Below are 17,860 nucleotides of genomic sequence, written 5' to 3'. Positions count from 1 at the left end.
AACATATAGGTATAACGTATAATATTAATTATCTTATATGAATTTGTTTGTCAACTATAAAATAGATATAATTATTCATTTTTTCTTTATATAGGTATAAGTATACTTTATAAGTATACTGCAAGTATAGTATATAGACTAATCTATAACTTCTAATCTCACAACTGTATTTAAAGAACTTGAAACTTGAGATCTGGCCGGGGTTGATGCTAGACGGACTTATTTTTTTGAACTTTAAATTAATTTTAAATTTTCGGAAACATGTGGTTTAGAAGAAAACTAAAAAATATGTTGATTAGTATCAATGTTTGTTTATATAATTATATCATAAAGTAAGTTTTAAAAAATAGTTAACGAAGGTTGTATGGGTTGTATTTTTATTTGTTACTAAAGCAAAGTATATTAATATACATGTATATTATCTTCAATAACTAAAATGTTGAATCAAAAATTATGAAATATACAAAAGTTATGTGAAAAAATTATAAAGGTCATTATAGTAATAATTATACATAATTATTTATATTATGAAAATTAAATTTTTCATCATACCGCGGTAAACTTTATATTATACCTTATTTACATTAAATTATACGAGTATGTGCAGTATTTTATTGTGCTCTGTCCTCTAAAAATTTTGAGTTATTTAGAATTCAGTTCATAACTCCATTCTTGTAGATGTAATATCTATATAGCACTAGATAATATTTTTGATTGACAATTGTGTAGGTCATTTAGATCTATAGATGATATTTATAGTTTGTTCAAATTAGATAAAAAATAAACGATTAGTCATTTGCAAAAAAAAAAAAAAATGTTTAATTTTCAGTTAAACGATCGACATCAAAGAGTAACTTACATGGTACAATTATTTAAATCAAAAGCGGTTTTGACTAATATCAAATAATTAGATATGGTAATGTTAAAATTTGATAATTCGGTCGAAAAATTACTTGTGAATACTTATTTTTACGGCCTTCAAAATATCCTATAAATTTGATTTGCGTGTTTTTAAACTATCCATTATGAACCTATTTACATTTAATTTCGTTAAATTAATTATTTGTGCTTTTGCATATAAACATAAACAAAAAAACATAGGTACAAAATAAAAAATGTTCGATTGGTTTAAATTATTAATTTAAATATTTAATGATAACTGATAAGTGGTATTTTAATAAAATGTAGGCATTCTATAAAAAAAAAGAAAAATTATTATTATATTTTGTGCATGTCAATAATAACTTTTTATTTTTTGTATTTATATATACTTACAAGTTACAAGTATACTATTATTAATATTAAAAATGTGCGATAATCGACTTATCTGATCTAGGAACTTGGTTTAAATTTTATTTTACAATTTCATATCGTAAAACTAACATTAAATATATATATATTATAGATATTTTGCATTACTTTAAAACAATACTGTTGAATAGTAGTATTAAGTATATTAGAAAAGTACCTGTATTATATTGACTTTGTGGTTTGAACACTGTTGGTTATTAATTTATTATGAAAATAACTATTTTATAATATATATGATATAGGTAATAAGCGGCGGTATACTTTTGTAATATAATATATTATCTTTCTATCGGGAGGGCTATACAAATATAATGTATGACAGTTTGACATTTTTATTCTTGAATATTTAAATTTAACAAACCAAAGGTAATATTTGTATTATTATTATTTAGTATATATACATATAATATACCCAAATATATATTATGTATACTACCTATATTATAGTTCTATAGATTTTTATTATATTATACCCGCTAAACGTGTTAAATATATAGGTTTCTATTCGATCAATAGTGTTGAAGTAAACTCAGAACTTGAACTGTTAGTATTTTAAGGAATGTAGTTTTTTTATCAAAAGAAAAATACGTATTATGTATGCGTTGTATTTGAATATCGATTTGTCAAACAAAACCTTCAGTTTTTCTGTTAGAAAAATAACTATAACAATGCACAAAAGACAATAGCAGCGACAGATATTTACGACTACGCCATGACACTTATTATTTAAAATGTACCTATATATATCTTTTTGTTTTAAAGAAATATTTAAATTAATTCTAAATAACAACTTTTTAAACACTAAGAAAACAAAAAGCTCTTGAATACTATTACAATTATCAATAACATAGATTCTAAAATATCTAGATATTAATAAAATTGTATGTTGGCTGTTATAAAAATATATATTTAATTACAATTTACAAAAAAGCAAATTAAATATTAGTAAATAATAATTATGATATAAGAAAATAAGATTAATTGCATATTTTATACTTCCAAAATATTGATAACAATTCACAATAGGATATTGATAACCAATATTTATGTGGTTTTATGATATACGAAATATTTTAATATAAAATGGTGGTTGCCAACCTCTAAGTAGGCAGTGATCCAATTTTTGATTATGAGATTTTGAGAATTTAGTTGCAAAATATTTTGAATGAATAAAAAAATAAAAAAAATAGTAAAAATATATTTTATCAGTTGTATGAATTAACGGAAATAACATTAAATTAATAAAAGTTTATACTACGTTCATTAAAAATTGTTTGTTTTTAGATGTACTCATAACATAACAGTATCGATCGGTTTTTTTCAAATACATAATAGGCCGCGAAAATAAATTATAATTATAAACATTTCGTTATATACCTATACAAGTATAAATTATATGTAATTATATACCTATATGTACCTAATAGAATTTATTATATGATTAAACAATGAAGTGACCCTCGTATTCATCATACGCATTTGTGTAAATATATTTTTAGTTATTGTTATTTTTTGTGACATTGTTTGATTTAATAGTTATATCCATTATTTTACTTGAAATGAATTTTTTCTGTTAATTTAATTAAACTTAATTTATGAATGACTGTTGAATTGAGCAATAATGCATTCTTTTTATTGCATTTGTTGCAGTATGGCCAGTATACCTTCAGTTCTATCTATCTATGTATATAATGTATATATATAGGTATTAATTATAAATTATAATGTATTATTAATTTATAGAGTAGTAATTAGTTTTGAAGTATAATTTAAGATGATTATGTTGACATGGCACAATGCAAGAAAGTTAAAATATTAGCGTGGGTTTTTTTTTTATAAAACATTTTAGATTATTTCATAATATATTATATTGTATAATATCATTCTAAAACCATTAAAACATAATATATTATACATATCGATATAATTCTAAAATATTGCAGTTTCACATTGGCGAAATCGCATCGGCATACGAATAAAATGTATACAAACGTTATAGTACCAGTACCTATATATATATATATTAAACGCAAGTCTTTGTGAAAGTTTAAAACACACTATAATGTTCATGTACGCGTGCAAGGTATAGTACCTACCTATATATTTTTAAAATCTAATATATATTTCAACAACACGATATACGCGCCATTACGTCTGTGTGGCTGTCTATATGCATGCTTTTAATACACGAGACCGACGTACTGGCTATCATCTCGCTTTATATAAAATATATACTATAATATAATACTATTTATATATATATATATAGATCTATACTCGAAGGCGCTTTGGGATTATATACATTATTAAGTATGTACATGTTATTATTTTTTATTACGGTATACCCGTACGAGTATAATACGTATATATTGCGTATGTATATGTATTCGACGAAACGTGTATATTTTATTATTATTATCATTATTATTATTCGGATTTTCATACTTCACCGGACTTCGTCGTTATGTTACTCGTCCGCACTATTACAATATACGTGTATATGTGTGTGTATAAATGTGTAAGCGAGAATAGTTATAGGTATGTATATATAGTATATACTATATATTATATCGTACACGCACCAGTGTACGTACTCGTATGTACAATTGGGTATTGTACAGGACGCGCGCACTTGTTTGGGCGTGTGTGGTCGGCGTCTGTCCTTTTGTCCCGTTCTATATATTATTTATATTATAGATGTATACACCTCTATAGTCCTCCAGCACAATCCGAAAAAAAGAAAGAAATTTCCTGCTTATAAAATATATTATTTAGTTTGGGTTATCAAACTCGTACAGTGTTCATTAATTTTCCATTTGCGGCATCGTCGTCTTTGGAGCGATGCCGATGTAAAAATATACACTATATATTTATATATCACACTTATATATAATCATTATTACTATTACTATTACTACTACTACTATTACTACTACTACCTACTACTACCTACTACTACTACTACTACTACTACTACTACTATTACTATTACTTTTACTACTACTATTACTACTACGACTATTATTATTATTACTACTATAATACTATAATATACAGCTTATAATATATGATATACAATTATGTTGTGTCATTTGTGTTGCACAGATGGATGTTATTTAATATAATAAAAATATAAAATTGATTTTTTTTAACGTAGAACGTATATGTTATATTATTAAAATCTTTTCAAAGGAATATTCATAATTTTCAGTTTTTTAATTAAAAATACATATTCATTGGAGGTGTGAACGAGCAGAGTAGATTTAAGTCCACCAAAATATTTTATTGAGGTCTACCCTCCTTTGTACTATCGCGACTTTACATGTATTACGTACTTCGAACTTTAAATTATAAACACACTGCGTTCTAATGTTCAGTAGTCTATATTTATATATCAATATTTATAAAGTACATGCAATTTTGTTTCAAGTTTTCTTCTTTAAATTTTTATATCTTCTGTTGTTTTTGCCTTTTTGTAACTCTTCTACATTTTTTCTATATTCTATTTTAATTTTAATATTTCAAATTTTAGGACTGGTTTTTTACAGATTTGTGATAAAAAGTTGGTTTATGAATATTCTCTGGTATTGTCCTAGTCTCTGGTTAAAGAACTTACATTTTCAATTTTATTGTTTATATTAAACATTTTTAATTGACTAGTTACAGTACTTTTCGTATGTTATATTATATTTTTAGCTCATCTTTTTAATGCGTTTATAGCTACACTACACAGTCTCAATCCAGTGGCGTAGCCAGACAATTTTTTTTGAGTAGGCCTGATATTTTGATGGAATAAGGATTATCAATGAATATTTTTAATAAATAAAAAACATGATACAAAACATTAATTTTTGAAGAAAAGTGGGTAGGCCCGGGTCTATCAGGCCTACCTGCTGGCTACGCCACTGTCTCAATCGTTTATATTCATTTACCTTCATATTTTTCGTACATCTATTTTCCACTAATAACTTTATGATGCTATCAATGAGTTAGGTTTATCAATCACTTTATGCAATTAAAAACTGTTATATAATGTAGGTATTAAGGTGAAAACATAAGAAATGTATTATTATTATTATACATGTTTATAGTATTTAATGTTAGATTGCCGTAACATCCATAAAGAAAATATTGAAGACAATTTTTTATAACAACTAGCATCCACTGTTTAAAAATCACCATTTACCCTCACATACTCATTCGTTTCGAAACTATTACCGCATTTTAATAGTTATTGAAACTTGCAATTCAAAAGTATATTATATTTTTCAGCTTATTTGGTGTACATATATAAGGCGATAGAAAATATTTAGTTGGATAAATTATATTTTTGATTATACTGAAAGAAACGTAAACAGTTTGACTCTTTGTATGAATATATATAAATTGTACGTATATAATATTGATACAGACGAAATACAAGTTTATCATGGCTACACACACACACAATATATATATAATATACTTACATTGCGACGAAGGGCCGTCGCATTGGCGTCAACCCAGAGGGAAAGAAATCGTTTTTTGTTTCGCGGGGTGAGATTGTACTGGGCGTTTTTCGATTCCTCCCATTTTTTAACCAGTCGTGTTTGTTTAATAAGTTTCTACACATACATAGAGTTTGTATTGAACATAAGGGTTATGTACTAGTACATATACCACATAAAGACATCTTTTACGAATTTTCATTTTGTTAAGTATTTAAACCCGATCTTATCAAAACATGTGATGTTAAGAGTTACAGAACAACATAAATTTTACACGGATAGTGTGATTTTCACGGGATGATTTATTATTGATTTAATATTTTTAAACGGTGAACTGTATAATAATAGGTATACTCTGTAGGTGTATGACAGCAGGCTTATAATATATAATATGTGGCCATCGTTCACAGCATCTGAATATTATCGTTTGCGTAGGTATACTTGTATACAACATACGTATTTATAATAGTTCTATACTAATATTTTCTATTTATTTACATTCACCATATTACACACATATTATAATAGGTATGTGTGTATAAACTATCGGCGGTAACTATCGAATACACATCACGGCTTAATGTATATCATATAATAAGTTTGTATAAGTGTTTCAATATTTAGTAATTAATTATCTTTATTTTGTTATTATACCTACTGTATTTTTATTCTCACAAACTGCGGAAACACAGTTGTGATTTATAATAATTATAAATAATAACAATAATTGTGTTACAACTATTGAAACACAAACTTTATACGCATAGGTACATAATATGCCTAATAATACTGTAATATATTATATAATATAATACTATTAAATACAACATACACTCGTCTATATAGTTTTAAGTTATATTTTAAATGGTATAATTTGATATATAAATATATATATATATATATATAATATTAATATGTGTATGTATACGAAGTATAACATTTTATATTTATGTTTAACCTCATATAAATTTCATGCTAACTAGAATATATTATTAACTAGTATATATTTCACTATTTTAGTCCATCGTTATTCCTCGAACGATTCGTACGTTGTATATAATTCAATTAAATCTCACCTTGGTGGTTTGATACATACATTATATTTGATAATGGTCATATGGAGTATTTAATATTCTTTCCTTGTTTCGTTTTGTGTAAATTAAAATTCAAGATTTAAAAGACTATAAATGAACTATTCTGACTATTCATAGGCTATAATAATATAGAAACATAAAATACTCGTATCGATTAAAAAAGTAAATGGTCACGATATACAAACAAACTATACATAATAATTTTGTATTTAATAAATGTTTTCGATAATATTTTCAATAGTTATACTAAAACACTTAATAGGTGGTTGAAATACGTATTTTATATTTTTATATCATTTTTTTTGCGTAATATCCAAAGAAAATGCACTTCAAAGCTAGATAATATAATATAAATAATATAAAATATATGCTCTGAGTTTTTAGATTAGTCATACGTATATATATTTTGAGTTCCAATAACAATGATGTAATTCAGTTAATTAATATAATATTTCAAAGGCATAGGTATTTTTGCTGGTCGTTGTATAGCGAATAATCGTTTTACATAATAATAATGGTTGTGTCAAACGATTAATTCTTTTCGGGGTGGTATAGGTGATTATATATCGTCTAATCATCCTTTTCGTTTTAATCAATACTATACAGCAGACACAGGCGTGACAGGAGTTAAACTGAAAACACGAACGTAAACAGTCCTACCAGCAATATATCACATTATATGTATATACCTTTATGCGAATCATTTGCGAAAGACTGATTTTCCGTTTGTAAAGTATACGCACGCGAAGGGTAGTTTTTACGTTTATATAACAATGTACGTATTCATTATTAAGAGAAAACACTACACATTACAATATACCTAACACTATATAACATAATGTAATATTATAAAATAAATTTCCTTCGTATCGCGCGTATTCGCTCGGGCGTATCGTGTACGGATTTGTCAACCTCCCCGCGAATCCAACTCGTCCGCGTGTATTTATTTCGGTGTCTCGTTGACTTCGTTTTACACGCTGTATATTAGATGTATTACATTATTATATTATGAGCATTTTGTACGCGAATCATTATTATTCCGGTTGATAAGCCCCGGGATGCGTGCGAGTACAATAAAACACACACACTCGAACCTATGTGTTTGTGTATACAGGGTGACATGGTTGTTCAACGGACCGTGGAGTGTGTGCAATAGTCGCGTGTGTGTTGTATATACGTCGAAGGGCAGATGTTTAATCCTCTCGCTCTGTCGGCGGTGGTTATAATATCACGTGTGCCATCGGCGGTGATGTCCTCGTCGTGAAATCGGTATATACTCGTATATAATATTATATAGGTATATATGTGTGTATAATAATAATGAATGGACCCCGCGATCCACGACGGCAGCAGCAGCAGCAGCAGCAGCAGTGATACTTTGCGGCTGCTGCGGACTACGCCGCCGTCGCGTCTATACATATACGGAGAGCTGAGGACAAAAAAAAAAAAAACGAAAACGAAAAAAAATTATTATTATCGTGTTTTACAAACGGCCCAACAACGCGCTCATATTATATTATACACACATAATAGCATATATATATATAAATGTACAAAATGTTTAAATGTGTATATGCGAGTAAAAACGTATGTGTGTGTGTGTGTGTGTCGGGTAGGCGTTATAGCTCTGAGATGTGCGTACGCGGTACTTATGTATGTATAGTATGTGTTTGTGTGACACCACTGGTCGTGATGTGTGTGCGTGTATGATATATGCATACGTATTACACACTTACGTACTTATAAATACCTGTGGCCGGTGCGCATGTTATTATATATATTATAACCGCGTGACTCCTGTTCTACACGTCTTTAATGTGTTTGTAAGTGTGTGTGCGTGTTTGTGTATACGCCGCTATATGTACGCCTGCACCGAACCGTGTACGTATTATGTGTATATACAGGATGTTCGCGCGTCGTTTTTCCAATATTTTAAATCTTCAACGCGTGAAAAATGCCATCACCGTTTTTCTGGATCTCTCGGTGTTTATCGCGGTCTTACGACTACGGTCCTCGTATAGGGAGGTTCTAATAATCGTTCGTGTCTTATTAGCTATATAATGGATCGATTATAATGTATAACAAATCGAGATCGTCTGCTCGAGTATATAAGAAAACTGACAAAAACGTCACTGTGAAAACATTTTCTTACAACATCGTTATTACTGCAGGTATTGACTTCGAGCACGCTAAAATTATTATCCGTTCGTATACAGCGTTCGTTAATTTTTTTGTACATCGAGTGTGTTCTTATTTTTTCTTCTTCTTAGTGATTTTTTTAACTTAATTTTACTCGTTGAAATAATTTTCGTTAGGTTAGTAAAATGTATCTTTAATATATTGAAGTTTTATAATATGTTTTTATAGTTGCAAAGAAGCTGATTGAAATTTTGCGTGCCTATTAAACACTGCAAACATTTGTTTGGACATTTTTTATAGGATAGAATGGTCATAGGAGTGAGGTATTTTTACTTTTTTAGTATTTAATTTCAGTGTGAACGGCGTGCGAACCAATTTCGTTTGAACACCCTGTATAATATATGTATAATGTGTATAATACGGCCGGTCCAATTCACCCGGGCGTCCGCGACGTTATTAATATTATTTACTGGGCGAACCGGTGTAGATTTTATTTATCGATGTCACCTTCTCGCCCGCGGCCGCCGTTTCTTTGCGGCTTTTAAACTGCGTCTGTAACGCGCCCGGCCCGGCCCGTGTGTTCGGAAGGAGGGAAAAAATAAGTGTAATAAAAATTGTATATTTAAAAATATTCAAAGTACGCTAATAAGTCATGCTGCGTTCGGAATATATGGTACCGGTTGTCCACTGCAAGTCTCCGACGAAATATTGCCCACATCCTCTGCTTTTGTGCTATCACATGTTGCCGACGACGATTTTATTTATTATTATTTTTTTCTACCTCATTTTTTTTTTTTTTTTTGAATTTCCTGTTTATGCGAAATAAGCATTTTAGTTAGTCTCCAACTCTCCGCCACCTTCCGTCTCCTATCGCCCTGTTCACCCAGCTCTACCACTCGAGACTCGAGTCGTTCCATCACGTTATTTATATAATTGAATTTAATCCCAAACAGTGTTACTTACTACCGTATTCCGGTATTTGACTCGGTATTAAATATAATAACTAATAATAATATAAATATATCTTATGTACTATTATATTATGTTATGCGCTTACTCATCCAAAACCCATATAACTATATTATAACGCGTCTACACCACTAGAATCTCGAAACATAATATAGGACAAATCACGTGCGAAAATCCGTAAATATTGTCGTGACTGGCCGCTATGTCTGGTCGTGTTTGTAGGTATATTATAATATACGTTCGCGCCGAAAACGATTACGTCGACTTTCAGGGCCCCGCCTATGCCGTAGCTCAGCAAATCTGAAAATATATGAGAAAATAAAAACACATTATACACACACACATACACAGAGCAGACATGTATATGAATGCGCGCGTCGTATATAATAACTAAAGTAAAACAGTAGTAGTACCGGTAGCTGCAGTAAAAAATTTAATGGGCATCATTTTAACAGCTATAAAAAATATATCCAACACATTAAATTTAAATGTTTCGATTATATTGAAGTGTTTATGTAAATGAGCAGTGTTTTGCACCTAGTTTATGATTTTTCGACTCATTAATTTTAATATTGAAGACATTTTTTTTTTTTTTTTTTACTTACCTAAATATTTTACACCTAACATATCTTAATTAAATGAGACGTTTAGTGAATATATTTTTGCATAGGTAATCGTAAATATTCCTATGATTATATTGTATTAAAAGGTATCTATGTTTTGTTTTGAGATGCAAAAATTCATCGTATCTATTACATTATCATTATATTGCTTATGTTGCGTTTATAAGAGGAAATATCTAGTACCTGATAGTTTAGTATCGATCGAACTGTTAATAAGTATAGATAATAGTGGACTGCAATATACAATACAACTTTAAGTGAGTTTCAATATTTTTCTATTTTAAACATATGTACAGTGTACAGTTTACATACTTTTAAATGTGCAACAAAATCAAAAATATTTTGTAAGTGATCATATAAAATTGAAAAATACTATTGAAGAAATGTTAGCATTATCAGGCAAGATGGATAGGCACTATAAAATTCACGCGGGTTAACAAAAATGGTAAATGGGATTGAGAAAATCCATAAATGTACACGCATATAGCCATATAAAAAACATTTTACTACATTTTTAAACGGCTATGGAAAGTTTTGATAGTTCGATTTAACCAGTGAAAGGTGTGAAAAATGACTGGCGATTATGCGTGTAAAGTCGATCTGTATTTGGTCTCGACAGATCTAAAGATGTCAATCATTCCAATATAGTCCATAATAATCAATATATAATAATCCAATACGAATGGACCACATTTGATGCTTTCCTTGTTTGGGCAAACACATAACATAATATAATATATCTTTTTATAATGTTTATGTTTAAAGGAGCTAAGGGTCTCGCTAAAAACCGACAGTCGTTAAAAATTTACGGCCTCGTAACTTAAAAATGTATAGCACTTGTGTATATTATATGTGAGTGGAGATTTCGACTCTGAGATTATGATAATAACGTAGGTATATAGTTATACGTATTATATTGTAATAATATAATAAGCCTCACGTGGGTGATATATAAATATAGATATATAGAATTCAATACGCGAGCATTTGCTATGTATACTTGTTTATCCAATATTGATATGCTCGTAGTAATGTGTTCCCTAAATTCTGTACACAGTACGCACACATCATATATATGTAGTCAATAACTTAATTATGATTGCAGGAGAAAACTGCAGACAAGTCAAGACATTTAACAGAAGATGCTTTATGCGAGAACAAAAGTTTGCACTTTCGTGAAAAGTACGAATTCGTCCAATACGTCAAGGTACGCGCAAATTGCACCGGTATATTTTTACCGTTACATGAACGATTTATACTGTTCTCAATGTAAAAAAATAAATAAATTATAATGTGCTCTCACACATATATACGATTACCTATTTAGAATAGGCTTATATTGGGCCTATGTTAATGATATAGTATATATATTTCTAAAATCTACATATTTTAATATACATTTATGCATGACAGTGTACACTGTACAGTATACACTCTAAAAATTGTTAAGGTGATTAAACTATTGTAAAATTATATATTATTAGTGCATCTGCACTAATAACAGTAAAATTAATATAAAAAAAAATAATCAATGATTTAATTTTCATATAGACTGATATTTATTAACACTGTAGTCTGTAATTGTATTACAAACTATTATAAGTAAAATGACAGGAATAATTTGGAGGATTGAGGATAGATAAATTGTGGCGCTTTTATAACATTTAAAATATTAGTTAATGGTGGAATTATTATATAGTATCATCAATAATATTGTGTTGTATGATGTAAACTAAACATTAATATCTAATAGTGAAGTAATATGCAAGACATATTTTGGATTATTTTCAGTAAAAACGTATTTGTGGCGAGTTATGTAGGTATTCAAAAAACCAACCTGATACCCCTGGCACTATGACTATAGCGTGAATCTGCACTACGTGGGCACATTAAACGTTTTACTCATATAATATATACATTTATGCGAATATGCGATTGATGGTTAAAATGTGTGATACGATGAGCTGAGTATATATGATGCAGGTCACCGTCATCGCACTGTTGTGATAATATGTGTAGACTATAATATATATATATATATATACGATATACGCGTGTGCTGTGTTGTAAGTATAATAATAATTACGGTACATTACTGTTATTTTTTCAATTTAATCGATTGTTATACAACGTGTTTACGTGTAATTCGTTAATATTCTATAATATAACATGGAATATAAAACGGATCCCACGATCGTATAATATGTATAAGTTTATAGATAGTACACACACACACACAATATAATATGTACAACATATATCTTACAAGTAGAGCGTACGTACACGATAATATACATTTATATATATATATAAGCATATGGATGTATAGAAATCTCGGGATGTCTATAATAATTCATTCGGATATGTCATCGCCGCCCTCCCCCAGAGAGACCGCCGCCGCCACCACCGCCGCCGTCGTATTAAAGCGGTTAGCTTGTAATTATTCCGCGTCTTTGACTTTGATCGTACGCGTATATACCCATATATTATATTATTACATGTCGAAAGACGTATATACGCGCAGCCGCGACATTATATTGTACCCGATGTATATGTTTGTAATAATATATAACATAATATAATAGAATATAACATAGTAATATATACAATACGCGATTGAATATATACGTAAACTGCAGCAATATATTTAAGTATATATAAACGCCGGAACAACGTCGTCCCGCCGCCATCTGCTCATCGTCGTCCGCATTATAGGAGGTGTATTATATTAAAATATGGGTTATATATATATATAAGTGTGTGTAGTGTATAAAATTTGTATGCCAAAAAAAAAAAAAAAATAATAATCGAATAAACACAAAAACGACGAGCCGAGTCAGCAGCAGTCCCTATGTGTGCGCTTATATTATATTATACGTGTTTTCGGGTCTTAACCGATCGCTGCGGTCCATTGTCACGCGTATTTGTAACGTCCTTTGTATAGTATCATCGTATATACATAAAACGATAATGCGAATCGTATATATACCTACACAGAAGTGCGCCCGCGAATTCTCGGGACGCTGTACAATAATATCATATGTATATACGTTTTTTTTCCAAAAAAAAAAAAAAAAGTCAAAAAGCCAATAGTCCCGGCGCCCTCTCGGGCCGCAGCTGATGTCCGAATCGTATTTTTATTTAATATTATACGTTTTTAATGTGCACTCCAAGTACGCGCGCGCGAACGCGTGTGTGTATATAGCGGTGCAAGACACAATGCGCACGCCCCCTATTCCGCCCATGAATTGTATAATATATGTACACGATAATAGTAATACGCGCACAATGATGATGCAACGGTAATAGTCTGCGGTCTATACGTCATGTATATATGTACACACGTGTGTGTATATATTATTATAAGTGTCGGCGAGAGAGAGAAAAAATTACACTTTATTATTATTACATTATACGCACAACAATCGTTTGCCAAAACACACACCCTCTCTCGAGTGCGAGCGCCCGCGTGTTTAATATTATTATCGGGGTGGGTTTATATTATTACGCGTACGCGTATGTATATTTTGTCCGACACTGCAGATTGTAATTTAATAAAATCCGCAACGTACGTTACTGTACCTAAACGCCAAACCGTTGTTCGAATGACTCGTAGAATAAAATATGTATACTCGATACACGTCCCGTATGTATATGTGCGGTTTTGGCGTGTCTACGTACGAGGTCAACGCATATATTATTATTCTATTATGAAATATCACTATATGTGTGTGTGTGTATGCGTGTGTGCAATGACGCGAGGGGTGTCCCGATGTATGCACTTGGGGGCAGTTTCACACATTTCGAGTGTACCCACACGGCGTTAAGTCATATACTGTTTAACCAAATACTATTATACATTAAATTTACCCCTATATGTCCTTATATATTTGACTACATGCACACATTACTGTAATATTGTGTATACTCGAAATACCTACCTGATGTACGCTAGCTGTATAAATAATATGCTAGCATGGACTAACTATCTTTGTTATGCAGTATACGCAGTCTGATCTATCATAATATTATATTAGCGGTTTATACTGTACTACGAGTGCTTTATATGAAATTTTGCCAGTTTATAAATCGAATCACTTATTATTATATTACATTTAATATTTAAATATAGTACATCAACTATTATCGGGTAAATTTCGTAACGAAATTAGCTTAATAGACTATCTTCAATCTCTCATCGTATCGTGCTTAACTTTCTCAATCATCACATAACTTTCTACTTTCAGGTATTTAATACTACAACATTTTTATTTCGTTAATATATAGCTACATATTATTACAGGTTTAATAATAAGCTATCCGTTCGCTTTAAAAATTAAATTAAATTATATTTGTCCCACACGAATATTTACAACTATCGATGAAAATAGATTGGTATTGTTTTTTTTTTTTTTTTACTTTTTTACTAAATGGCTTTATTATTCAATTATTATATAATAAGTATTAAATTAATTATGTCAGTATTTATTTAAAAAAGTATATCTATGAAAAATATGAAGTTTATATTATATTGAGTTATCGGTATAGTAATAACCTAATCCGGTGGGTGTTTTAAAATGTCAGAATACTTAATTAATTATAGAAATCGTTATATGAACTACCTATATACGTATTTATAAATGGTTCTCGGATACCTATACTTTTAGTGTAGCTTGCTTATACGTTTTGACCTTCTTTGCATATGCTACTGTACACATTGAAGTCCTAACAGAAGCAATCACAGTAGCATAACGAATACCACCGTAATAGACACTGATGCTCAACGCACTAAGCACATATACGTACAGCACAATATATACTAAATTAAATATAAATTTTATGATTTTATTAATTAATCTAAAAATGTATTTATTTATACATGAAATAATTTCATACGTAGGTACATTTTGATTTTTAGCCTCATCATATTCGGAGTTCAAACACAACAGGGTCATTCAAATTTTAACAAAACAAAATTTCGTTCGTGAGAAATTAGTTAAAGAAATATTATATTCTTTAAACCTACTCTGTCCACTGTTTAGAACGATAACATACCCCTGTTAAATGAAAATTGATTCTTACTTTATTTCAATGTTTACCTTGTTAAAAAAAGTATAGATATTTTGTAAGAGGTCAATATCTTAAAGATACAATTTTAAAAATTAGGTTAAATAAGATTTAATTAATCATAATGTCTCTCCATAAATCGTTGAATCCAAATACCAAATTTTTTAATAATTATTTTAAAATTTATAGTTTTCTTAAATGTAAAATACATTCGTATATTATTTATATACTTATTATACAGCTAAGTATTCACCATAATAATTACATAACATATCAATACATATTTTACTAATACCTAATAATTATTATATATTTTTTGCATTTTGGGTGTTGAGAATATCACAATAAATCTAAAACGAAATTAAATGGTTCTTCTAAACTTTTTGACGAACTTAGTGAAAGTTTTTGATGTTAATAATAACCTGATTGTTTAATTGAAAATAGTGTGTAGTTTAATCTCACACTAAATGCAGATTTTGAATACAACACCATAAATTTATAATGATTGTCATAGTTTATACATATATTGTTTATCGTTTATTTGTTTAATTTTAATCCCTATGTAGAACATTTGTATGATTGCAGGTAGGTACAATGGGTACATAATATACCTATTTGTATTACAAATATATGTAAATATAATTGTGTCCCAAGAACCACGTATATTATTTTACTTTGAATATTAATTATCGTATTCTGGTTTTATGTATTACACTGTTACTTACTACACATTTATAATATTTATTACATTTCATCGATCCAAATACAAATGTACCTTACTTATGTATCATACATGTTGCTATTTTTAAATTATAAACGTATAATACTAGGTATGTAGTCTGAAGATATAAACAAAATTACTCATTTAATTTGTAACTTAAATCGTTAAATCTTCTCGATAGGTACCTACATGATAGATAGGACACCGTGCATAAAAAATGACGGTATACATACCGATAATATAATATGTTAAGTACACGCGCTGTTCCGGTTCGGCATATTATAATAATATATGTTATAATAATAATAATAATAAACTACTACCTATAATAATATATATTTATAAAGTGTGACGAGCATGTGATGGGCGTCGTCCTTGGGCAACGACGAAGACAATGACGGCCATATTGTTTAAATGGTGGGATAAATTGAGCGTATGTGTGCGTGTGTAGAGAAAAAAGAAATGAAAAGGAGGGTAGAGACAAAAAGCGGAAAAAAAAGTACGGTCGAAGAGGACCGGTGTGAAAACAACGATAATTTGTTGCCGGTGAAAAGGCAACTGTTTGGTCGTCGGTGGCGGTGGCGCGACGATTGGACGGGGAGGAAGGAAGGACGTGGCGGCGGCGACCTGTCACCCGGACCAGCGTACCGTGACACTGCTGCGGCTGCAACCGAGAGGACAGGACGCTCGAGCTAGATAGAGAGAGAATGAGTGACTGAGTAAGAGAGGAATAGACCCGTGAAAGGGGCAAAATGCTTCTCACATGTGTGAGTAGTCGCTTTCCCCCCTCAGAGAAGGTATATATATATATATATTATATTATTGTATTATTATTTTATCGTCGTCGAAACGCGACAGTGGCGACCGCACGTATTTCTCACATATAGGAAAAAAACGTATTTTTCTTTTCGTAATACGTCGTCTCTCGTCTGTAGTAAATTTTACCATTGTACTCGGAAGTCCTGTAACTGTGAACCAATAGGATTATCTTAAGAAATATAAGGAGTTTAAAAATAAATACTGATAATTATAATTTTATTAAATTGCTAAAATGTAGAACAGTATACTTATTCTATGATCTAAAAATTAAAAAAAAAAAATAGGTACAATTTTAAATGATTAGTGTTTTCTAAGATAAATTTTGCCAGACTTGGAATAAAAAGGAACCAATATTCATTATTTGAGTTTACATAAAAAAATATCAACAGCTTAGGGAGTAATGACACCAATAATAGATAATATAGTAAATCTATAAATCATTCGGTTTATTTTGAGTTTAAATTGACTAATACGATATTATGATTCTAACTCCTAAACAAATGTGCGCTGATAGGTTATGATTTAAAATTTTAATTAGTTATTATATATATATATATATATATATAATATGTATTTTATAATGGTATCCCTTATTCTAATAATCCGAATTTCTATTTACAAGGTTTATCG

General features: G+C 29.5%; 1 protein-coding gene across 3 annotated transcripts in view; it reads left to right on the top strand.

Moving 5' to 3' along the window:
- Positions 1–17,860, top strand: part of LOC114127352 (LIM/homeobox protein Awh) — a 73,286-nt gene that overhangs the window by 28,194 nt on the left and 27,232 nt on the right. For 2 of the 3 annotated variants that reach the window (XM_050201111.1, XM_050201110.1), the window contains exon 3: positions 11,729–11,830. The exons of the other annotated variant lie outside the window; for it this stretch is intronic. In XM_050201111.1, coding sequence (XP_050057068.1) covers positions 11,729–11,830 — 102 coding nt within the window. The remainder of the gene's footprint in view (positions 1–11,728; positions 11,831–17,860) is intronic. 3 annotated transcript variants of the gene reach the window in all.

Source organism: Aphis gossypii, chromosome 2, assembly GCF_020184175.1.
Source record: "Aphis gossypii isolate Hap1 chromosome 2, ASM2018417v2, whole genome shotgun sequence".
In the NCBI taxonomy this organism is placed as follows: domain Eukaryota; kingdom Metazoa; phylum Arthropoda; class Insecta; order Hemiptera; family Aphididae; genus Aphis; species Aphis gossypii.
Note: the sequence above shows the minus strand (reverse complement) of the source record. Positions and strands in the feature narration are given on the sequence as shown.